At 40.8% G+C, this 24,628-nt stretch overlaps 1 protein-coding gene across 6 annotated transcripts; it reads right to left on the bottom strand.

Moving 5' to 3' along the window:
* Window positions 1-445: 445 nt before the first annotated feature.
* On the bottom strand, window positions 446-24,542 carry CEP57L1 (centrosomal protein 57 like 1). 6 transcript variants are annotated; one of them, XM_027796159.2, is made up of 12 exons: window positions 24,408-24,509; window positions 15,473-15,527; window positions 11,348-11,492; window positions 9,506-9,682; window positions 8,800-8,921; window positions 8,267-8,383; window positions 7,900-7,977; window positions 6,015-6,113; window positions 5,224-5,301; window positions 4,883-5,112; window positions 3,053-3,197; window positions 446-949 (listed from the first exon to the last, which is right to left on the bottom strand). In XM_027796159.2, exons 3-12 carry the CDS (start codon window positions 11,430-11,432, stop codon window positions 725-727), a joined length of 1,356 nt encoding a protein of 451 aa, XP_027651960.1. In that variant the 5' UTR covers window positions 11,433-11,492; window positions 15,473-15,527; window positions 24,408-24,509; the 3' UTR covers window positions 446-724. The 6 variants fall into 6 exon arrangements, with proteins under 6 accessions (XP_027651960.1, XP_027651958.2, XP_055666970.1 ...); XM_027796157.2 differs by lacking the exon at window positions 15,473-15,527 and having other exon boundaries at window positions 24,408-24,542; XM_055810995.1 differs by lacking the exons at window positions 15,473-15,527; window positions 24,408-24,509 and adding an exon at window positions 22,853-22,968.
* Window positions 24,543-24,628: the final 86 nt, after the last annotated feature.

Raw genomic sequence — 24,628 nt, 5'->3', positions numbered from 1 at the left:
CAGATCAAGGTCTCTCTGACAGCTCAGTTATTTTATACTGTGGTAGAAGGAGGTTCTGTTCATGAGAAGCCAAGCACCCAAGCTTTTGGTAGTGGCCCATTCCATGCACTTATCAAGAACACTGTCACGTTGTCATAGTTTAATAAAGTCATGGGTTGTGCTTCCAGTCTCTAGCTGTCCCTAATACTAAGGGGGCATATTGCCAATAGTCTTCATTAAAGCTTACAGAGTAATAATAATAATAATAAAATGAAAATGTATATAAATAAGAGATAATACCGCTTCTTTTGCCTCAGTTGCAATGATCTGAATCTCCACTTATTAGAGAAAAGGAAAAGCACTGTTTTTATTTGAACAGAAGCACTAGCCCAAGTAATTCTGGAAAAGCAAGCTTCAAGTATCTTCTTGGCAGCAGGGGGAACAGAACACCAAAGATTGCATACTATTTTAAATGTTAAAAAGCTATAAAATTTTATTTGACAAGTTAACAAGTAAGCATTTCATTAATCCATCAAAACACTTTATTACAAGTCATTGTAGTTGAATTACAGGTACCCTACATAAAAGTTAATTCTGAGGTGAACAAACTGACCTACTAATGAGTGGGCAGTTTAGAACGTCTATATCTATGCTATACCTATTTTATTTTTTAAAAGTATTTTGTGAAATTAAAAATGTACTAGCTGTCAGACTTCAGAAACTTCTAACACAGTAAACTTTAGAACTATTGTTCCCACATTATATCATCATTTTTCAGTGTTGACTGAAGTTTCCGCACATTTTTTAGCAACTGAAGAGAGCTTCTGCTTTTCTGTCCAGGACAAGATTTAGACATACTTTCCTTTACAGTGACTGCAATCTCCTTTGCTTCCTTTTGGTCACCACACTTTAGTCTGATATGAGCTGCCCCTTGCTTCAATTTCTGAGTTTTTCTCTTTAATTTCTGCACCTAGGAAGAAAGATTACTAATTAAGAATGTTACATACTCGGAAGACCTACAGATGTAGAGCTCACTGGACTTCTACCAAACTCCAAACTAAAGATATCTAACAGATATTAAAAAAAAAAAAAAGAAGTTCAGATCTACTAATCTTGCACATAGTTGTCTTGCTGTAACTGAAAGCACTACAGAAAAGTGGCCTTGTCAACACAGAAAGCATTACAGAAAACTGACCTCACCCACACTCAATAGGCCGCTGAACCCCATCACACCCTAAGGTAAAACTGTTTACTTGAGGGAGACAGAATATTATCTGTTACCAAATTATATTTACAATGGTCTTTCTCCATTTCAGCTTGTACTACCCTAACAAACAAAAAAATCTCAACAAACCTATAAGATGTATATTGTATATTATCAGCTACTCTATTCATGCAGGTTACTCTGAAGCCTCATAACAAAATTGGAAAACAGATTAAATAGGATTGACTGCTACAGAACAGTTTTTTAAATGTCAGATAATAGGACTTGACTTGCACTTGGCATGAAAAGGTCACTCCCAAAGATAAAATTAGGCTGGAAGCATTCCATATGCCAGTTTAGGCTTTAAGTCCATTTCTAAAAATAATTAACTTTAATTGCATTCTAGAACATATTATTAACTGTGAAACACAGAGATGACTACAGCATTTTTATTATGATAGGTTCTAAAAGCTGAAATATGCATCAGAAATATTAAGACTGATCTGTACAAAATGCACACAGAAATAACTGTGTGCCAGGAAAAAAACCATATAGGCCAAGTGTTACAGGAGTGGCCTGTATTGATAACCAGGGCATGATGGACAGTAATCAAACAAACACAAAGAATGTGCTATTTACATCATGACCCTAAGGCGTGTGCTCTGATAAGGCTGTTCCAGAGCACACATGACTTGCCAGCAGATCTGCACCCTGATAATAGGCAAGGATGACAACAAGGTTGCACCACCCCATTGTGTTATTCCTCCTCTCATCATCCCAAAATGAAGGCAGACTGTAGCCATAAAGATATGCAAAAGGAAGGAACAAAGGTGCATTTGTTGTCCCTTGTCTCAAGTTCCTGGAGGATGAAGTCAGCAAGATTCTGAGGCAAGGAATAACATCGTAATTGTTGATGTTGCCAAGAGAGGCAGTGAGGACTCAACAGTCAATGTCCTTTGTCCATATTGCTAACATGTAACTCTGACAATTCTACTTTGACATAACCATCTTTGTGCTTGCAATTACATGGACAATAAAAGCTTTGAGTGAGTAAAATCTATCACAGAATGAACATGAATAAACTATCACCTCCCCCTTCCATAAGGTCTCACATGGAGTTTTGTTTTGTTTCCTGTATAAGCAAGGTTCTTAGGTAAGTCTGTTCATCCTGAAACGTAAGATGGAAGAACAGCAAACTATCAGACAGAACTATGGATTGCATTTTTTATCATATGTTCCAGACCAAATTGCTACAAAAGGGTTAAGCCGTTCATCTTATAAGATCACATAAGAAGAGTGATCTTATATGGGCATGTATGAAAAGCTGTTACCTATGGCTCTAAAACATACTGACACTGAATGTGTATGGGTTTGGGGTTACACAAAACTGAAAGGCTTGTCTGACTGATATTGGAGAAGCTGTGGTCAACAGACTATTTGGCTAATAAAAAGTTTTAATATTTCAGTAACACAAAAGACATTTAATCCAGTCTATACAGGATTTATAGCTTCTATTTTCTCATTCCCCAGAGGGACAGGACACAAAGGAACGAAATCCCAACAGTCTTAACACAGCTAACAGATGTGACAGACTGAGCAACCCAGCTCTGTATTGCAGAACTGCCCCGGGGCAGGAAGCTTCCCTACTAGCGTACATTTCGAGCTACCAGCTGTAAGCACTTTTTCTTGATCAAAAGAAGGAATTGGAGGCAATAACACCGAACTAGCCGCCTAATTATAATCACCTATACTGGAACATCCTGGCTTAAGCAATCCAGTGACATTCTAGTTAATGACAACAGGAGGCAGAGTTGTGGCAGCTTTTCGACTAGTGTGTTACTAGCTAGAGAGTTTTCGTTTTATTCTTACAGTAGCCTGATGCTTTTTCAGCTTGGATATTTGTTCTCCTTTAATCTCCATTTGTTTCACAAGGCAATCCAGGTCCTTTTCTAGGTCTTCACGAACTTTGGAGTCTTGAGTCTCCTCTATCTGTTTCAGAAGTCCTTGCTGCTCACTATTAAAGACAAGAATGGCACACTAAGTATTCATGATCTAGTCTAGGATTTCTTTCAGTACTTTCAGTGTATTGAAGGAGTTGCTAGCCATTTTGTCGAGAGTAAAGCAATTTAGTATTATTTACCCTCTCACACAATATGCATTAATCTGTAATATAAACACCCTAGAAAAGGTATGTTTTTCTGGTGGGTCTGATCTTCTCCAAATTTGTAGCTAATGTGCATCTTATTCCTCCCTCTTGCCACAGTCATAACAACTACATGCGTAATAGTGTGCAAAATGAGAATTTGTAAAGCGAACAGCAGCTATGCAGTATGGTATTTTCACTTCCTGCCCAGTTTAGTGCAGACTTTGAAAGCTTAGTGTAATACCGAAAAGTATTGTTTAGACTAGTACCTTTAAATTACAGTTTTTCTGACAGATTATGCAAATTAAAATATTCTACTCAAAAAGATTTGCAGCGAAGTGTGCTGGTTAATTAAATTAACCAGCTTAACCAAAATAAATTGTGTAGATATACTTGATACCTAGATATCTGAACTAGTCAAAAACAGAGACCTTGTTCTATATATATTTAAAAAATATATATACATAAATAATATTTATATGATATATATATATAAATAATCTCTTTACAAAGGTTGGCTTCTTTTCTGACTTCTGAGTAACTGCTGCTCCTTGACAGTTTCATTGGAGCAACTGTTTGTTGCTATTAAAAAAAAATAAAGCCTGTCCTTGAATTGCCATGAGTAAGCCAAACATTGCTTTCTGAAGAAGGCATTGGTTGCCCGTTTAAGTTTTGCCACATCAAGGATTTCAAATCAGTGTCAAAATCCTAACTGGTTTAACCAACACATCCTCCTCTGTTCAAACCACAGCTCATGTCAACATGTCTACTATGACCAGCTACGTAGCTTTGGCCCACAGTTCTACAAGCTTGCATTAATGGGAAGATGCCTGAGAACACAAGTTGTAATCCACATTTACTTGCATGGTTAGAAAGATACATACACTCCCATCTAATGCGTTAGCTTCTTCCACACCCTGCCCCTTTTCTGGCAGGAGACTGTCCCTCTTTCACAACCCCCTTACAGGACTGGCAAGTTCTGCTGTCAACAAGGAAAGGGTATGAACACCAGGCTGTCTCAGCACAAAGACCCATCAGGCATGCATGTAGAGAGAGAACACAGAAAAAATGAGTACAAAGGAATAGGCTAGATGTTGTAACAGGACTATGCCACAGCTGTACTAATGTATTCTACCACCCAGACTGACTGCATGCTGCAGGCCTACTCAGTGCTAACAGCACCTTTGCAGTCTTCCCCAGGAGAACATTCTTGGTCTACTCTGCAGACCTCAGAATATGTTTAAAATTTCTAAAAAGCATAGGCCTAAAAGATTTTTCATTTGCTGCAGCTGTTACTTCAGTAGCAGCCCAGTTAAGTAGAGGATGTGGAAGCAGAAAAACCCAGCTGAAATATGTTGCTTGCTCACAAGATCAGTTAAACACCAGGACAGAATTTTTTGAATGAGAAAAATCCTACAAGTCAGACCTGCTCAGGCCATTCTGCCAACAAGTAGTCCTACACTTAAAACAGGCTCGGTTCAACTATAGCACACCTGTAGTTCCACAGGGCTTCACTGAAGTCACTTTTACTCATAACACCAGGGATTAGTACTCACAAGCTCATTTGGCCCAGCTCATCTTGTATGGCCAACAGAACGTCCGAAAGACTTCCGGTGGCAGTAGGTGATGTGGAACAAGAGGATACAGATTTTGAAAGTGCACTGCGTCCTAAAATTCCTGGTGTAGTTCCTCCTTGTCTTCGTGATGAGATATGTGGATTCCGATGCTTCATAATATGCAATACACTTTGTACGTTTGCGCTAACAGAATGGCTGGAGCTGACAGACTTAAAGCAGAATTATTAAATAGTTTACAGAAATGATTAACAATTACAATAAAGAGACTTATTCATGCGACTGTAGATGCCAATTTAGCAAGAACATCTGGTTTCACTCACCTTCCCAGCCACAAAAGGTAGTTCACCAGCCTTTACATGTAATTGTGAAAAGTGGATTTTCTTCATTGTAGGATTTCTCTGCCATAAGACAGAAAAAGTAAGACAAGAAATTCCAATCTGCTGACCCAGCAGCACAATCTTAAACTTTTTTTTTTTTTAATAAGTAAAATTCAAATAAAGAAGCAGTGTAATGCATCACCTCAGTTTCCTCAGTGGTTTAAAAAAAAGTTTCTTTCCTGAATGTAGAAGAAGTAGGATTTCCAACAGTCAAGACAAGCAAATTTTATTCCAGCTGCATTTAGCAGATAGCTTGACAATTAGGTTGACATTAAAGAAACTGAACATTGCTTGCTTAAGTCTGAAAAACCACAGTTGCAAAATTTTGATTGACCTGTAACATGTGTTGCAAAATGAATTCTCTTGATTTCAACAATCCCCCCAAAACACACTATCTTAAGGTGCCTAAAATTTCTTTGGAAACTAATTTTGACATATAAACTGAAAGACAGCTAAGAGAGGATATGGAGGGGGATATGACAGTAAGACTGTAACAGAGGTTATTGTCATGCTGGTAAGGTTAAGTTTTCCAGTGAGGTGTTACCAGCTCTAGCACCGTTTTAATTACCAAAAACCAAAGAGGTATTCAACACTTTTTGTCACTTTGAAAATGGAGTAAAGCGCAGCAGACAAACCAAGTGCCTCTTAGATCACCCTTTGTCACAAATTCCAAATGCCTCTGTGCAAGGCAGATGCTATCAGCAACAATATGCTAATAAAAACTTTCATGTTACCTTCTTAGTTTTTTTCTTCTTCCCATTTTCTTTTTTAGGTTCATTTTGAGACATTACTGAAGACATCAAAATTTTGTTTATCTCAAATCCTATTTGAAGCTGTGGGAATAAGCAAAAAACCCCCAACCATATAATGTAATATTAGAAGTATGAAATTGCATGATTTAATTAATACCCTCTTTCATGCAAAGATGAGAACCAGTTAAGGGCACTATCAACTGCCCTGCTTGGAAGGCGTAAGCTACACTTAAAACCGGAACAGATTACTAGGATGCCAGGTTATCAGGCAGATCTTGCAGCTCTGTCTTAGAAGTCCTCATTTTCATATTCAGCTGCAGCAGCTGTATTTTTCCACTGTGACAACCAGCAACTGAGATAAGCCAATCCTGCCGCATGCTGGGGATCTGATCATAAAATCCAAGGAACATGAACATTTGGATCTTACAATCTGGGGCAGAGAGAACTGAGCCTGTCTGTGTAACATTGAGGTCAAACCTACTGGATAATCATCAGATTGCTCTGTAGTTCAAAGCTGATATAAAAGCTCATGATAAACAGGATAATAGCCATTCCCAATTAAACATAGGACAAGGACTTTGTTTTGGCATGCGTAACAGTTTCGGCTAAACAATGCTGGAGGTCCATCGCAAAAGTGAGATTATTCTGGCTTTTCTGTCATCAAAGGGAAGTGAACCACCCCACACCCTCTATTTCCCAACCTAGATCCAATAGACCTAAACCCATCCTGCAGTGAACTGAGATGGTATTAATACTAGTTCAGGATTCAGTTTACTACATCCAAGTCCTTTCTTGAGCAACTACCTGCTTTGGGAAAGTCATTCTTACTATGTTTCTCAGAAGAAAGAAATTTTATTTTAGAATAATAATTATTATTTAAATAAATAATATTATTTATAATAATATAATAGATATTCTATTATCTCCCTGCTAGGCTTTCTGCTCTGCAGCAGCAAGCAGTTTAAGCAAGAAACCCAAAAACCTGCCATCGACTGTGTCATTCTGCTGGATTCTGGAGATGATACCTGGCCTACAATCTGCATGTTATTTCAGGCTTCCTGGAATGATGAAAATTCTCATCCTTGGATGAGGTATAAAACCTGACAGCAACGATGAATTAATTTAAGCTCTCAGCTTCACTTATGGTTAGGTTCTTTCAGTATTATTCTTCAGCTCTGCATCCCCTCACCCCACCCCAAGGGGATGCCAGCACAACTGCTCTCTTTCAAAATGACTGCTACTTCTCAGCAAAGCGAAGTTTGGAACACCATTACTCTGCCCCTTTAACAAAAAGGGGTTTTTGATTTTGCTGTCTTTGGAAAACATTCCTCTCTCAGATGGATGGTGGCCCAACAGACTGATTATGGCTTCGCAGAATAATGAATTATTCAAGTTCGCACTTAATGAACAGTGTAACAGTATCACTGATCAAAGACTTTTCCAAGTATAGTCCAATATATTAGATTTCAGTAGATCTTAACAAAAAGAGGAAAACAAACACAAAAACCAACCTTATTTGGGGTACAAGATTTCTTATATAACCACTTTCTAGTTACTGTAATTTATCTGATTTAGTTGCAGATTCTCTAGAAACTCATCTTCTACCCAGACCTCTGATAGCAGCTTTGAGGCTGATGAACTGTATCATTAATACAAAACAAAGTGGAATCTTGATTGAGATAGGCAATATGCCTGGTAAGCTTTCTACTTCTGTAATTTATAACTGGTCTAGGTAGTATTCCAGGAGTTCTCCCTAGGTAATAAACATGTGGAGTTTAAATGTAATTAAGAGAAGGGTATTTTAGACAGAGAGAGTATCTTTCTTCAGTCACAAAAAATAAGATAAAATAAAACCTTTTCAGTCTACCTGAGCAGTTTTGTCTTGCATTAGCTTACGCTGCTGCTCTTCCTTACAAAGCTTTTCTTCTAAGTGTTTGATCTTGTTCTGAATTTGAAGGCAAGAATGATTAGTCACACTTCAGTTTGCCAGGATGGATCAGAACTCTGAATTAGCTTGCAATTGTAATCTGGGATAAAACAGGACTGAAGGAATTTTTAAAGGCCAGACTGAAAAAAAGACATGCAAATGAAGCCAAGGTGACATTCAGTCAGGTATGCTTTATGATCTTAGCTTCAACAGAGGAAACTTTTGCAAAACTTAGTATTACTAACAATATGCCATACAAATAATTTCAAATGAATGACTTTCATACTGTCATTCCATGTGTGCTTACTTCTGCAGTTCTCTGAGTAGCAGTAAGTTTAAGACACTCTTTTTCTAGCATTTCAAGCTTTTCAAGTTTTGCATGCAGTTCCAACCAGTTCTGATCTTCCCCTTTCTGAAGCTGGGTCTGGAAAAAAGTAAGCAAGAATGGAGCTGGCAGCCGACTGAAGTTATTGCAGACAGCAAAAAACCAAACACACTACAGTAAAGGTGTTTAACTAGTTTATATTTCATACTTTTTAAATTGCAAAGTGATGAAAAATACCAGGCAGACAAAGAAGACTTAAGTTTCCAGCAGCCTTTTTGTCTACCAAATGTGCAAGTATTAGCATGGGTTTGCTCATTAGAAGTCCCACCTAGGGAGTTTTTTCATACAATTCACTGAACAGTTGTCATCAGCTAGTCAGACAGTAAATTACTTCCATTTGCTACCACCCTGAGCAAGGATGAGGAAAAATAATGGCCATTAAAAAGCTCAGATTTTACACATTTCTATGCTTTTTAACTGTATCACTACTTTGTCAGTATGCTAAAGGGCTTCACCTGTTGTTCTAAAACCATTTTCTTTTCCAGTTCCGCACTGGAAACCATTTTTCTCATGTAATCCAGCTGTTTCTCCAGCAGGGAGCAGCGGGATTGTGCTGCATTTAACTGCACACTTAAATCTACAGAGAGAAACAAAGACATTCAGTATAGCAATGGCAGTTACACATTTAGTTATACAATGTCTCCTCATTGAGGAATTCTCTGTCTTCAAAACATGCAAAAAAAGTTTTCTTAGTCTGAACAAGTCATGTGGTAAAAAAATGTTTTATATATGACATGAGAATCAAAATGTTTTTCCAGAGCTAGTCCCTGATTTGAATTCCAAAGGCATGAGCACTGCAGTTGCTCTTGATTTACATCAGCAAATATCTATCCAGAATCTGGTTTCTTCCCTTCCCCTCACTTTTCTCAAGCTAGTAGTGTTACACACATAAGCTGCTGCTTGCTTATTATAGGAGTTAAAACACACCACCTGAAAACTGCTTATTCTTTAAAATAACTGCATGCGTTATGCAATACTTGCTTAATGTAAGTAAAAAAGATCTCAACTTGATCCACAATTACCAAGCTCCTGCCCCTCCCCAATTCTGAAGCAAAAAAGGAAAGGGGGTGCATTAATTAGCAGTTTGTCAAAACAAACACTCCCTGGATGATGCAACTCTTGGAGTTGCTGTGGCTACACCTTAGCACTCAAGAGAAGTACCTTTCCTCTGTTGCATCAGTTCTTGATGTGCTGTGTTCTTTTTGTAGGATTCATTCTCCAAGGCCTTATACTGAGCCGCTGCTATGGAGAGGCTGCACAGATGATCTTCAGCCTGTGACCTCTCCAACTCTAGATGGCGGATCTTTTCTTGAAGAGTTTTCAGGGCTGCCACCACAGCTAGCAAACAACGCAACAGTTACACCTTAAGTAATGAATATTCCTATTATTATTATTTTTACAAAGCACTTAAACCAGCAAAATACTACCTAAATTTTTTTCCTAGGACTATTCCCGAAATTAATTATATTCCCCAGCAGTACACAAATACATACCGAACATATCTGGGAGAAAATGAACATGTTTACTGCATAACCGAGGTATAAAGCACAGGTCCTATGAGCAAAATTATTTTCGCTCTAAATGTTAGCAAGCACGAAGATATTGTGGCAAATTGAGCATAAGAAACCCTGAGACTTCTGCTTACACAGAAGCAGGTAACACAGGTATCCGAGTGAGGTCACAAGTTTTCATTAACAAAACTGATGTGGAGAGATTGAAAATAAAAACAAACAAACCAGACTCAGGACAGGGGGGAAATCAGATACAAAGGGACATTTTAGTAGAGAGTGCATTTTAAAAACATTATTGTTTCAAAAGGTGATCACACAGTGTCTAGTTTCTTGTATTTGATGATTCTTTAACCATAGAAACAAGTCTGCAAGATTTTGCTTTTAGCCTCAAATCAGTATGTGTCAAAATTATGACAGAAGTAAAAGCTGCAATTTCAGCTACAAGGAAAAGCCTACTAGCTCTCCAAAAAGTATACACACCCATGGAAGTTTAAGACATGTTTTGTAACAAGTCAAGCTTATTTTCTGACACTTTATAGGCCTTGATAGTTTCCCTATACCAATTCTCTCAGTAAAGGAATGCCCAGCAAATATTGCTAGCTCCATAGCAACTCTCATCAGCTTATCATAGCCCCATTAGAATAAACTAAACAAACAAACAAAGTGGGACCACTTCTTCCATCTTTCTAATGGCATGTCAAACATTTCCTTACTTAAATACTTAGCTGCATAACATTAAACTGCACATTTTAATCAAAGAAGACCAAACTGTATGACAAAAGATTACTATGAAGTCACAGATTCTTCAGGTGAAGAGCAATGATCACATGCACACCCATAGGTTGTGCCTGTGCAATATTGCAAAGTTGTCCACTGTAGTAAATCCAAGTATGGAATCCTTGTGATTCACTGAGCTTTCCAGATATGCTAAGCCACCAAGCAGTTGCCCTGGGAGCTCCACATTAAGGCACACAACGACCACACTGGACCCATATTTCATACAGAGTAACTTTCATTCTGCTCACTCTCCTGAGAGTCTGCATTATTCTAAAGCTTTCCCAAGGAATCCTATCACACAAAAAACCTCAGAAGTGATTTTAAGCTAGAGGGAGTTGAACAGCACTATGCAAAGCCAATTCCAACTCAGTGTACCATACCAACGATCTTTTTATACTCTGTATTTAAAGGCATGAACTGCTTCTGCTGAGTTTGAAGCATTCTCCTTTGCTTTTAGAGGAAGTTTGACGATTTTAAGTTAAACAATTTTCAAAGCCGAAGTTTATGAGGATGTTAGAAGAGTTGCAGCAGTTTCCATTCCAGACGTATGACTTCAGGGAGACTACTCCCTCAGGACACATATACATCCTGTCTCAATGTCAGTCTGATAAGCACAGCAAGTCATTGAACTGAGTAAAACAGAATAGGAGTTTGCTCAAGAGATTTCATGTGGAACAATTAAAAAGACCACTTTAAGGAGAAATTTTGGCTTTACCTTGGTTATTGGGGATAGAAGGCCTGTCACCACCAACAGCTGCCAACTTCTTTGATTCTGTATAAGCAAAGGCTGCAGGAAGCATCTTATCTGGTGGCTGAAGAAAGCTTCCTATGAAACTGTTCTTTGATTCAAAATCCACAGCCTACAAAAAAAGAGCTATTTAATGCTATTAGCTCTATAACAGACTAACAGTTTTCAAAGTAAGTAACTGGGCTGTCCCTGGCTCTGTTTATATCAAAACAGATTATGTGCACCAAAATAATAATTAAAAAAACTCCACACACCCCCAGATGAATCCTGTATTTTAATGCAATGCCAAAACAACTGAAAAGCGTTGTTTTGAAAACAACGTAGTGTTGAAACACTAAACATAGCTCTCTTTGAACACCCAAAATTTTCTAAGATTTTTCTTGGTGCTTTCTAATAATTTATGCTGATTTGTGTACTTTGAAAAGCCAAGGATTGACAATATTTTCTATTATGTAATTTATGGACTTCAGCGTCTGCCTCTCAGTGCTCCTTGCAGAGCAAGCATTCCAAATTTTACAGCCTATTTTCATTTTGCAGCCTCCTTAGTGCTCTCCTGCCTATTTTTTTTACATGTGGCTTTATTACATAATAAAGATATAGTTCTCCATATTTACTGTTGAGATAACAGAAAGTTATTTAATATGTAATAACCCTAGCATTCCTCTTATTATTAAGTATATGTATTAACTCCTGTTTCTCCACTCCCTTTCCACTCTACCCTTTCTTTATTTTACTAGAAGTACATTTGAAGATTACACCTTGTCAAATAATCATTTTCTTGTCCATGATACTCAAGACATGGACAGTGAAGCTTGCAGAAAGTGGTTTAGTCCAACGCAACCTCTAGGAAGTTAAAGCAAGTTTTACATCACACTGTTTTAAAACACATGCAAGTTTTAAATCACCAAGCATTTCACTTGATGCCATGTAAGAATTTAAAAGTATATACAGCTTCAGCTGATAGAAGAACAGCTTATTTGAAAGTTTAACCACATGATGTTATGGTATCACTGGAGTTTAAAATACAAAGCTTGCAACTGGAACAGGCTTCCTGCTTGGGCTGGGCTATTCACAGACCCTAGTTCCCAAGAAAGTCACCCAAAAGAGGTTATCTAGTATCAGGAGGAAGAAACCCAAACCAAGACTGGAACCTGCTGATGAAGCACACCCCAGGAAAAGCCATTCATACCAGGTGGGCGGGGAAGAAAGTTTTCAGTAATGGAAAAAGTTTCCAGGAACAGATCTTCCAGCACCGTTTCAGAAGCCGTATAAAATAAAAAAATCATCATCCATCCGCACCTCCTCTTCAAGAGATGCAGTAAACCAAAGGTACGTGGAAATACTTCCTTCCTCCTCCAAGTTGTCATCATGGAGATGTCAACACCAGCATTTATTCGCCAGGGCTTGCTCGATCAGGGCCTCCCGGACACCGCTGCTTTTGTGTGCTAACACCCCCAGGGCAGATCCCACAGTCCAAGGCAGACCCCCAGCACTGACACGGCCCCCCTGGCAGTGGCACAGCTCCCCCAGACCTGCAAAAGGGGACCTGCCAGGCTACCCTTGCTTTTCTGGAGAGTTCCCCATGGCGCCCTGCCACCATTCTGCCTGAGTCCAGGCCACAAGGTCTTGGCACTGAGTTGGAAGCCATGGGTGGCTAGGCATACCACTGTCTCTGGCAAGAGGTTCCACCCGGTGACCGTGCCACATTTATGGCCACACAAGCTGTCTATACGCTTGCACAGCTCCATCCTGGAGCACTGGGAAACAGCCTGCAGGGACACCTGACTGCCTGTAGCAGCTGGCCAGTCATATGCACCATTTCCAACAGCACAAGGGGCAGTGGCAGTGAAGGGCAGAAAGCAGGGAGCAGCAGAAAACTCAAGATACGGATGGGAAAGTCCTGTGGCTGCATGGGGGGTCAGGGCCGAGACAAGAGATGGGCCTGGCATGGCATGATGCACCAGCGCAGTATTCCACAACAGAAGAAATAAGCAAGACTTACCAATTTTCCCATTGCTTCTCAACCTCTACATGTTGGTGATGAAAAAGACTAGCAAAAAAGGTCCATAAAAACAGGCATATGCACACACAAAAAGCTTCCCACTGCTGCTGTGAACAGAGGAAGGCAACTTTGGAAACTCCAGAGGAAGAAGGTGGGTTTTGCTCACATCATCTAACCTTTTGGCAGGCAGCATAAGCAGAGATTCACTTTTCCGATGTACTCCAGTGGAACATGGCTCCCTCGTATGCCTGCAGCTGCTACACATCGATTAGTTTCCTTATTACTTTCACATAAACAAGTTCTGCTGTTTCCAAGGAGACAGATCTGTGGACAGTTGTAAGGAGGGTGGGGTGATCTGAAGCAAATAATGAACAAGAGGGGGAGGGAATAAAGGTCCAGAATATATGAGAGTTTGTGGTCGAGTTCAGTAACACAAAGCAGGGGGGATGCAGGGGACACAAGTGGAAAGTAAAAGCCCTTTAGTTCTGCAAGTAAAGTCAGGGGAAGGTGAAAGAGGAGAGACCAGCTCACCAGCCCAGTGATGGTGATCCAGCTAATGCAGTGTGGGCTTCAGCATGAAAACCCACAATTTGCCAGCACAGCAGAGGGTAATACACACCCTGCAGCTGGAGGGGGAAGCTCCCCAAGCTGCTCCTAAGAGCACAGGCTCAGCAAGGGGTGTCAGGGAATACAATACCACACAACTGAGACACCTGTGTTTGCAGAACCCCTGCTGTGGACATGGTTACGGATGCCTTCCTTTGCCACAGCTTTCTCAGACGCGGAGGCTGTGTGAAGTAGGCTGAGGGAATGGTTGCTATAGCACTTGGAGGCTCTGTCAGCATAGTTATTCTCGTAGAGGTGCTCTGGTGTAGACAAGTCCTTTAGTATCTTCAGAGGTAAATACAGTTTATAACAACTATCCTGTACAGAAGTAATGTCTACGACACTGCAGACCTCAGGCATGGACAAGGGCCGGGGAAAGGACTGAGTCATTCTAGACCAGCAAGACATCACCAAACATCCTGACCACTTTCAGCCCACTAGGACAAGAAACCTACCAGGAAATAATTAAGTAGCTTGACATATGTTTGGACGTCAACCGTCCTATCATCAGCTTTTTCCCCCCACAAGTATTTAAGTTTCTATAAAACCATCACAGACAGGTTCGCTTTTTAAACAGGATTAGAGAGCCCACATCCACTCTTTTATTCCACGGTACCATGGACACCGGTACACAGACCTAGAGAGGTGCTTTAAAGCAGAAATTGCTTCCCAAATGGTGATATTTGTACTAATGTAACTCCACGAGGCCTGGGGGATTTAGCACTTGAACAACACTCGTTAAAGCAGCCAAAACACTGTTGTTTAGACAAGCCTTTCGTTGAGGTTATTAATGCACTCATTTGAGTTTGGGGAACAGCCAAGGGAGAAGTATGCATATTAAACAGAGGCTGACAAAATACCCCAGTTACAGTTGAGAGGAGGGGAGGGTAAGAAGGAAGAAATGCCCCACTCCTGCCCCAGCAGTCTGCACCACTGCAGTGAGCGGGGTGAAGCACTTGCATTGTGCAGGCTGCATCTGGAGTGAGCACTAGCCCTTTGGGTTTTTTAACAAGAACTGACCCAGCCTGTGCCGGTGGACACAGTGGTGATGCTCAGGTGCCCAGTGTTATTTCACACAGAAACCCACAAAGTAGCCGGTTCATACATACCCTGCATCATGCACGAGGCAACTTAGTGCTACACATGGGCTTGCCATTAACCATCAGCCTGGCCAAGCCACCTATGTTCTCTCCAAGCCTGAGCCAAGAGGCTCCCGGAGTGCAATGCCACATGGTTGCAACGCTGTGCACATTGCATGGTGCCAGGCACAGCAAATTAGCTCTGTGACAGCACTGCACTAATGTAATTACACTGCCTGTCTCCTACCTTGCTGCAGCCAGCGTGTTCACCCCTGGGGTGCAAGCATGAGCAGAGCTTTTCCCTTTAGCAGGACCACTTTTGCCTGTTGGCTCACCATCACTTGCAGGCTGGGAGCAAGCTTTTACAGAACCTGTTGGGGAGCAATCCTGTCATCAGGTCCATACCTGTATCTGTGACTTTCATGGCTCAGAGGACAGCAATCAAGCTGGAGTTTGGTACCTTAAGACAAACAGAGAATTGCCCATTTCATCATGGTCATGTAAGCACTAACGTGATTTACACTGTTTATTTTTGCTGGATGTGGCCTGCATTGAGTGCCAGAGCACTGGATTGGGTTGCTGTAAAAATCAATCGACATTTTTGTTACTGCTATCTAGCTACAAGTAAGTATGCCAACAGTGCAGATTTACTGAACAACATTGAAATCCTAAATGTTACAGAAAGACCAGTTACGACTTCCTCCTCCTCCCTTCTTTTCCATTCTTCCCCTCCTTTGCTAGCCATGTCATTAAAAAAGTTTCAGAAAATTTATTATGAAGTTAAAAGTCCAAAACTGTTTTGCCACATGCACAATTGTGTCCCATACTGTAAAGCAGCATATGGAAAAGCTTTTTCCACATGTGAACTATAGCAGATACAGGGAATAATGCTGGCTTAACAGCTTCCTGAAAGATATACGCTAAAGGAATAATGTGATAATGTAAGGGATGCTTACACTAAATTCTCTGATGTTTGTTACCTCACAGAGATCCTGGTTCATTCAAATTACTGTACAGGCAACCTTTTAGAAGCAAAGAAAGAGGTGCTGTCAGAACATCTTCAAAGAGGAAAAAGAAAAAAGAGATCAAAGCACTTTTCAGAAAGAAATACAAAGATATCTAACTTCTGACCTGACCTACTGGGCATGCACAATTTATGGTGGTTTTTCTTCATGAAATTGAAAACAGTCTCAGATGAATCAAAGAATGATTCACTGTTTATTTGACATAAGAGAAATTTTAAAGAGTCACCCCAACACAGGCTACATCGAGAAACTCCCAGAATGCTGGCTGCTGGCTTGTCTATTTGAGCCAAACCTTGCTGGCAAAAGGTTATGTGAGAGGCCATTTTGGTGACACAATCCAAATTGGTCTATTTTTACTCCTTTCACTTTCCTTCAAGAACCAGGGAAAAAGCTTGGTCAGCTGTACTAGTTGTGCTGCAATGCTCTTTCAGCCTTACTCCCAACAGACAAAGAACAGCCTTTCTACTGACAAGAAGAAATAAATAATGTAGGCAAACTGCATTGTTGTTTTGGGAACACCCAGTCTCTAGCATCCTGACACAACTGCTTTAATCAGCCTGAAACATATGACCTTGCTCAGGACATATCTAAGTAACGGGTACTCACGTCCTTCTTTAATCTAAGTGGGTTAGAAATTAAATGGTAACAGCTGCAAAACTAATAGGAAGTGAAACCTCACTGAATCAATATAGCATTTCAATATGGTTTTAAGTTCTGTTGAGTCCCACTTTAAATGAGTTTAGAACAAATGACTAAAATTTGAATTGAATTGAATGACTGAAATTTGAATAAAATGACTAGAGAAATTAAGGAACTTGGGAGGTTTTTGAAAACTGACACAGAGAAATCCATGGGAGCTGTACAAACTGCGAGATACAAACTGACAGTCTCAGAACTGAATATACAAAGGTTAAGCACTTGGTTTCTTCGTTGATACTACTGTAGCAAAACCTATTCATTCCTGAATTTAAAGTCTTACACAGAACTTTCATACAACAATTTTTTTTTCAGTCTTGGAAGAAAAGGAAATTACATTCTGTGTTTTCCCATGACACTGCATGTACTGTGAAGTATGATGAAAACTGGTATTTTAATGAAAAAAAACCCCACTCCTAAGCTTTTTATTTCATGGTGTCAGACCTTCTGAGCATTCGTACTAATATTTCTCTAGTTCCTATTTGCTGAAGATAAGATAGAGAACAAAAAAGAAAGCAAACGGACTGAGTTACACAACCACTTTGTGAACAAGGCAAAGAAATAACCAGGAGGAGAAAAAACAGATATTTTTTAAAGACTTTTTTTAGTAATTGGTGCTAACCTAACAGCATATCAAGCAAACTTGGGTCATAATGTTAAGAGTTTTGCTGTTTTCCTCAACGAGGACAGCAGACCTAATTCCTCATTAAATTGGGGCTTCATTCGTAAGTGCATGATAAAATCATATTCAATACTTTGTGAGGAAATCAAATTGGTGCAAACTGCTTTAACATGTATGAGCAGATGATAACTGAACTTAGCATTCAAAGAAGTAAGACTGCAAATCCCTACCTACTAACAATTGCTATGTTAGCAAGAAAGCATCTGGCCTGGAATATAGCATTTTTACCTTTCTAAGTCTTTAATCAGTCCAAAGTAATTAAAGATAACCTTCTTGTAAAAAGCAACAAAAACCCCAATACTGTAAGTGGTCACTCATATACCTCCTCGCTTCCCTCGTGGTTCTGTTCCTCTTGTCATCTCCTTTCATCCATCCCCATATTATAGTTGCTTTTTCTCCCTCATCTCCTCTCTTTTCATTGTATTTACATCATCCTATAGCTTTGTTCCTTGCTCTTCTCCCTTTGGTATGCTTCTTCTTCTCCCTCTTCTAGCATAAACAGTTAGGGTTTTGTACAAAGTAAAAAGAGCTATTTCCCCCCCACATAGCAACAACTGCCAAGTTTCTTCCCTTCATCCTTAGTTCCAACAGATGCTGTTTGCTCTTAGTATACTGATGTGGAAACTGAAGGTGCTCTCCTCAGTACTCTACATGAAGAATTTTAAAAGTTACTTTTTCTACCCACTTATTTTCTGCTGATGATGCCGTCACACTGTCTTCCATATGTAGTTTGCTTAGCTTCACTACTTCTCTTCACCCTCAAAAATCTGCTTTTGCTCATTTGATTGGAAGCTGCTCTCACAGCTTTCTAAAGTGCAAAGCACAGTGCATGTGTCTCAACAGATTGGAAGGCAGGAGGAAATTACTGGCTCTGGCTATTGACCCTTGATTAAAAAGAAGATGACTTTGCTGTTGTGGAAAGTGAAGGTTTTCAAGGGCAACTGTCTCCAGTATAGAAGACTGTGTATCTGTACACAGGCAGAATAATCAGGGATTAGAAGGGCAAATGCAAAACAGAAAAGACATATTAGGGTAAGTGGGACAAATATAAGAGTGGGTTGAAATGACAATCATTGTGAAGAAATACAATGAGGTAGGGGATAGTTATTGCAGGTACTGACTCATTCACAGTAAACACTTCTACCACATGATAATTTTCACCTTTTATGTCTCAAATATTTAATGGGATCATCGAAAGATGGTTCTGAACGTTGCAACTTGCCCTCTAGGCAGATGAAACACACAGATTGTGTCCCCACCATTGCCTTGGAATTTATTTTCAAAGTAAACTTCTGTTTTTACCAATACTTTCTCAGGGAAAGTGGCAGTCTCTTCATCCAACATTCTTTAACCTAGCATGGAGACGGTGTAGGAGGAGATATTTAGCCAGATAACTGGAAAAGCATGACATGGATGAGCAGAGAAACACAAAGAGGATAATTATTTGTCTCTTTTTACCTACTACCACTCCTGCTTCCCCCCCCCCCCCCCCCCCCCCCCCGCCATTCCTGTGCTGCTGATAACTAGGCACCTGGCAAGGAGCAAGAACTCCATTCTGCATTTGTACATCAAGCAACCTAAGAACAAGAGCGAGAAAAAACCCAAACAACTAACAAGGAAAAGGTAAGTTTCACTCCTGGCAAGAAATGATTCCCAAAGTCATCTTTTGTCAGCAACAGTTGTCTTTAAAGATACAGAAAAATTGCAAGCAGATATAAGTCAGAGCAACCCTTCAATCTTACCTCAGAGACCTTTTTTTGTTGAAGAATAATTTTAAATAGGATAATCTGTTAACATGTCTCAGAATATTCATAGTAACTCTAACACATCCATATTGCATATCCCAAACAGGCACAATATCCTAAGTATTAATGCCAAATAGTTTGTAATTCATAAGGTATAATGAGTATTCAGAAATGCAAAAATGGTCTACCACTACTTATGCCCTGAGTTGTCTGGGAAAATTTACAACATTCAAAACCGTGCAACAGAATACTTGTTTCATGTAATCTGTGTATTTAAACTTGCATGACTTCAGAGATGCAGAAAAAAATCCGAGTAAGATGCTATGAAATCCTGCACAATATTGCATATATTAAACTTCAATTGATTATAAACTATTTAAGAGACATTTCTCCCCTATTAACTAGATGCACATTTTCTGACTGAAAGGTAATTTAGTGGATCTCTAGGGACTTGACTTAAATTCTTGCTATTCTGTGTGACCCTAATAAATCACAGAGGGATGGGACAGTAAGGGACTGATGTTCCAAGATATGTGGGCCTTCCAGCCTCAGGGCTGAATACCAAGTTTGGTAATGACAGGCTTAGATTCCCTGCTTGTAAAAGAAGTGCAGGTATACAGCCAAAACAAGCAGCACGCTCAGTGAGGAGCTAACAAAAGCTGTGTGCATGGGAACTATAAACATAGATGTGTGTGAAGTCCCACCCTGGTGCTTGGCACCTTTGTCCTCTTGGGACTCAGAATCTGGAGTGCTCTTCTGGCAGTGAGTGCCAAAATCTGTTCTTTAAAACAATGAATAGAGTCCCTGTAGCTTCTCTGGTCTGTGACTTCATTTCATGTGGCTGCTGGTCACAGCATTTTTCTTTGTATTATTACTGGAAAACACCAAGGTCTGTGTTAACAGACAGCCTGCCAAAGGTGTTTAAAAGGCCTATTGGTCTGTCAGCAGATAAAAAATTCCCAGTAAGCAATGTTCATTTTCTTTTAGTGTAGCTGGAGGAAATAGTGTCCATCTTCTCTATGCTGTTACCCAGTGGTTAGAGCATTGGCCAGGAAGTGGGAGTTCCTGGGGAGCATTCATGCCGCATCCCTGACCACCATGCTAGACTGGGAGGAGGAAGAGCAGGAAGGAAACAGGGAGTCACCACCTTTTCGTTTGAAGTTAGAACCCTGTTCAGAAAGCTGTGTAAGAGTCTAGGACAGGGAGAAGGCAGCTGAGGCAAAAGACAGAGTAATCCAAGGACGTGTCTGTCTCATCTAGTTTAATCATCAAAAAAGAATCTTGGGTTTTATTTATGTGTTTTTGTGATAAATAGTTCCTGGATGAAAAATAGCACTAGCTTGGGAATAGCTACCAGAAAACAGGAGTAAGCACCTACAGCTCCTTGTGTCTCCCTCCTTCTCGTTCACACCACTGTCACCGATTTGCCATCCTTTCCAATAGGGATACAACTTCAACAGATGAGGTGATGAATGTTTCCCTTCCACTTGGTAGTCCCTCTGAACACCTGGGACACTCTTCTGGGAGTTACAAGATGTTGACCTGAGGTAAAAGTCAATTCTGTCATCAGTGGGTCACTGCACTGAAGGTGAGCACTCTACCAAATGCAACTGGGCACTGAAGCCAGCTGTGGCTATAACAGAAGAACATGACTTGTTGAGCTCAGAAAGGTTCTCCTCAGCTCGACCTGTCCTGGAGCTGTGCTGCCTACCTCCTAGACTGCAAGTGAGGACAACGGGGAGAGAGGTGCCAAGATGCCCAGCTTGGGGCAATTCAGGACATTTCTATCCAGAAACAGACTAACAGAGTTCAAGTGGCTGCTCAGTGGAGTTTTTTGGATCTGAATTTTCAGTTTAACCGTAGTTTCTTTCCAGGGTCTAGCCTTTAGTCTTTCAGGCTACATTTACACAGTTAAATAGAGTATAGTCAGAGAGTTGGCAAAGTGCAGCAGGACTTTAAGTGGCCTGTGGTTCTGGTACATCACAGCCCAGCTCTTCTCAAAGCAACACACCCTTCAGCGTAAAACTATTCCATAGTCTTTCTGTGAGAAACACTTGGTCTCCGAAGAAGCACCTCCATGGCTAATTTACCCATCCCTCCTGCATTTGTGACCTCTAAGAAGGCAGGGTGGCAGAGTTTGGTGCAAATGTACACATGCAACCCACAGTAGGCCAGAACACATGGTAGATGTACAAACATGCTCAGAAATAAACCAGCACATTTTCTCCCACGCCTTACACTGCAGCTTGCTCAGTCATTGAGACCAGTCTGTTGGGACGATACATGAGTCTCGCTGTAACACCAGCCTTGTGCCTGGGTTCAAAGACCATAGAGGAGTAGCCTCTGAACTTCTAGAAGAGAGTGATCCCATCCTAGGTATTTACTAGTGGGAATGAAATAAGCTTCAACAAATCCAGATGTAAATAGAAGCAGTTGAAAGAATTGATTTAAAAAGCAGTTCGTCCCAAATTGCACAAGTTTTACTGTGTTATTACTAGTTCTCCAGTAACTAAGTGTATTCTGCAGTAAAGTGCTCTGTTGTGAAATACAGAAACTGGAAAACACTTTAAAAAGTAAATATAATATAATTTAGATCTTATATCTTAGAAAGGACATGAATACAATGACGATGTATTGTATTTTCAAGAAGTAATTCTGCTGTTGGATATAATTTGCATATGGCTATAGAAGTCCTTATCTAGTTAAAAAAAGAAGGAAGTTGATAAATCATCAAGGAAGGAAATACTGAGGTTTAAAAAAGCCACAAATTTGTTTTTCTTCAGCTTATCATTTTAAAAACTCAAATGCTGTAATTCTGGATGAGTTGCCAGATTGTTTCCTTCATAATTCTGCCTTTCTCTTATCCATTCTTTAGGGATCAAAAACAAGCATATTAACTTCAGTCAGTGGACACGCAAATCAAACAAACACATTTCCCTAACTTCAGGCTCTGATTAATTCCACTGGTAGCCTTTGACCTTGATTTCCACAATGTCTTGCAGTACATACAGAAGCTTGACCTGGTATCGGAAAACTGCAGAGATTTGGTTTGGAAAAAATAAAGCCACCTTCATCTCCATTACCAAAGTACTACATTAAAATCTATTAAACACAGGGCTGAAATCTAAAGTTTAGGCCTTGGAGCCAGTTTCACAGTCTGTTTCCTGTAGCCAGGGTTCATTTGCAGCCAGTGGAAAAAACAACTTCTAAAAGATAAAAGGCAGTGCTGTGACTTTCAATCAATCTTAGCATTCGGTGTGGGAATATAGCTGTACCAAAGTCTAATACCAACACTTCAGTCCTGACTCTGGTTCACTTCATTGTTCTCAGATGTATGTAGCCACTGCCAGAGACACCCAGCAAGCACAAGCCTATCATAGGAACAATGAGATCTATCCAACTTCTGAAGATCAAAAATTAGATAGAAATAAAGCAAGCATATGTGACATGCCTACTCACAGGAAAACTGGGAGATCATAATGAGTGATGACAGAATGGGATGGGAAGCTGAAGTGGTAGCTAATGTAAAAAACAACAACAACAAACCAACATAAAAGGCACTGGCAGAATTACTTTCTTTGAACCCATCAGTTATGATGGGTGGAGGCCTTGAGTGCTTAGGGAAGTCAAGACTCACATTTATTACAGGTAGTGATGGTATCAGTAGATATATTGTTCATGAGGGTGCCAAAGGCCTAGAGGAAGCAGCTGCATGAAGCAGTCCAGGCCTGTCCATGCTGCCGAACAATGGCTATGCAGACTCCTTGTAGAATGGATTTTATGGAAAAAAAAAAAAAAACAACCAAAAAAAAAAACCAGAGAGAGATTGGTCTTCCTTAAAAGGTACAGGTAATGACAGAATGACACTTATTGTGCAAGCCTTAGATAAACAGTGCCAGAAAACAAAAGGAATGTCAGATGATGAAACCAGATTCTTTAAGAAATAAAAACTGTTGATGGCTGTTGTTGGTGAGCCAGCCCAAACTCTGTTTCTGGGCTCAGAAGCGGTTTGTGTCGTTCTGTGGTATGCAAGTAGCTTGTTCTGCATTTAATTTCAGTTTTGAGGTCTGAATTTTAGAGTGGGAAATGTGAACATAAGAAACATAAAATAATTATGCAAGACCCTATATGCAGACCCTAATTACGCAGGACCCTCTCTGTCCTGTCTCTGAGTTACTTGCAAGCGTTCTTTTGCCTTTCAGCATACTCGGAATTGTAGTTTTATGATTGCTTTAATGTGACAGCTGCAAATGGGTGGTTCTGCCCTTGTTTCCCTCTCCTCTTCTCTGCCAAGGGGTGAATTGGATCAAGGAGCTGACTTGGCTGAAAATTAACTTTCCCAAGAAGGTGCCTTTTTTTCCCCTGCAGAAAAAGCAAGAGAAACAGCATGACCAGCCCATTTGGCAGCAGATCACACTTAATCACAGAACGTTTGAGGTTGGAAGGGACCTCTGGTAGTCACCTGGTCCAACCCCCCAGCTCAAGCAGGGCCACCTACAGACAGCTGCCCAGGACCATGACCATGTGGCTTTTGAGTATCCTTGAGGATGGAGACTTCGTAAGCCCCCCGGCCAGCTGTGCCAGGGCTTGGTCACCCTTACAAGTGAAGAACTGTTTCCTGATGTTTGGAGTGAACCGTCTGCGTTTTGGTCTGTGCCCACTGCCTCTGGGCACCACTGCAGAGCCTGGCTGCGTCCCCTTCACACGCTCTCTTCAGGTTTTTATATACATGGGTAAGAATCCCCCCTGAGCCTTCCCTTCTCCAGGCTTATAGGCTCCAGCAGAATTTAGGTTTAAAAAAAAAACAAACGGATTAATTTGGATAAAAAGACTGTGAAACTGTTGCCCAATTTGCATGTTCTAGGGGTTCCCCCCCGGCCTTAATTTCAAGCGTCGAGGGCGCTGCATTTCACTTGCATCGACTGTTTTTTCCTTTCTGCTGCTGTGTTTACTTAGGCTACATCAAAGGCTTCTGTTGAAGCGTGTATCTGACAAGCCTTTGCAGCTGCTCAAAACACACGCGTGCTTCATTTCGCGGCAATCCACATTTCTGAAGCAAACCCCCACCGGAATGGCTGCGTTCCCGGCTCTGCCCGCCACCTGCTTTTGACACAACCTGTTGGGGCGTGACACAAAGAAACCAACGTCCCGGCAAAACCCAGCGCAGAAACGGCAGCAGCGCTCTCGCTTACCCTTCCCCGGCAGCATCCCGCGGCGGGGCGGGGCGGGGGCCCGCGGGCAGTGCCGGTGCCGGTGCCGGTGCTGGTGCCGGTGCCAGAGGCGGCCCCTGCGCGCGGGCGCACCATGGCCCGGCCCGGCCGTGCCGCGCGCTGCCTGCCGGGATACGTAGTTCTCCCCCCGCGCGCGCAGCGCCGCCCTTCGGCCAGGCTACACTTCCTAACACCCCCCTCCG

This window comes from Falco peregrinus, chromosome 7 (genome assembly GCF_023634155.1).
Source record: "Falco peregrinus isolate bFalPer1 chromosome 7, bFalPer1.pri, whole genome shotgun sequence".
NCBI lineage: Eukaryota > Metazoa > Chordata > Aves > Falconiformes > Falconidae > Falco > Falco peregrinus.
This window is presented reverse-complemented; position numbering and strand designations above follow the sequence as displayed.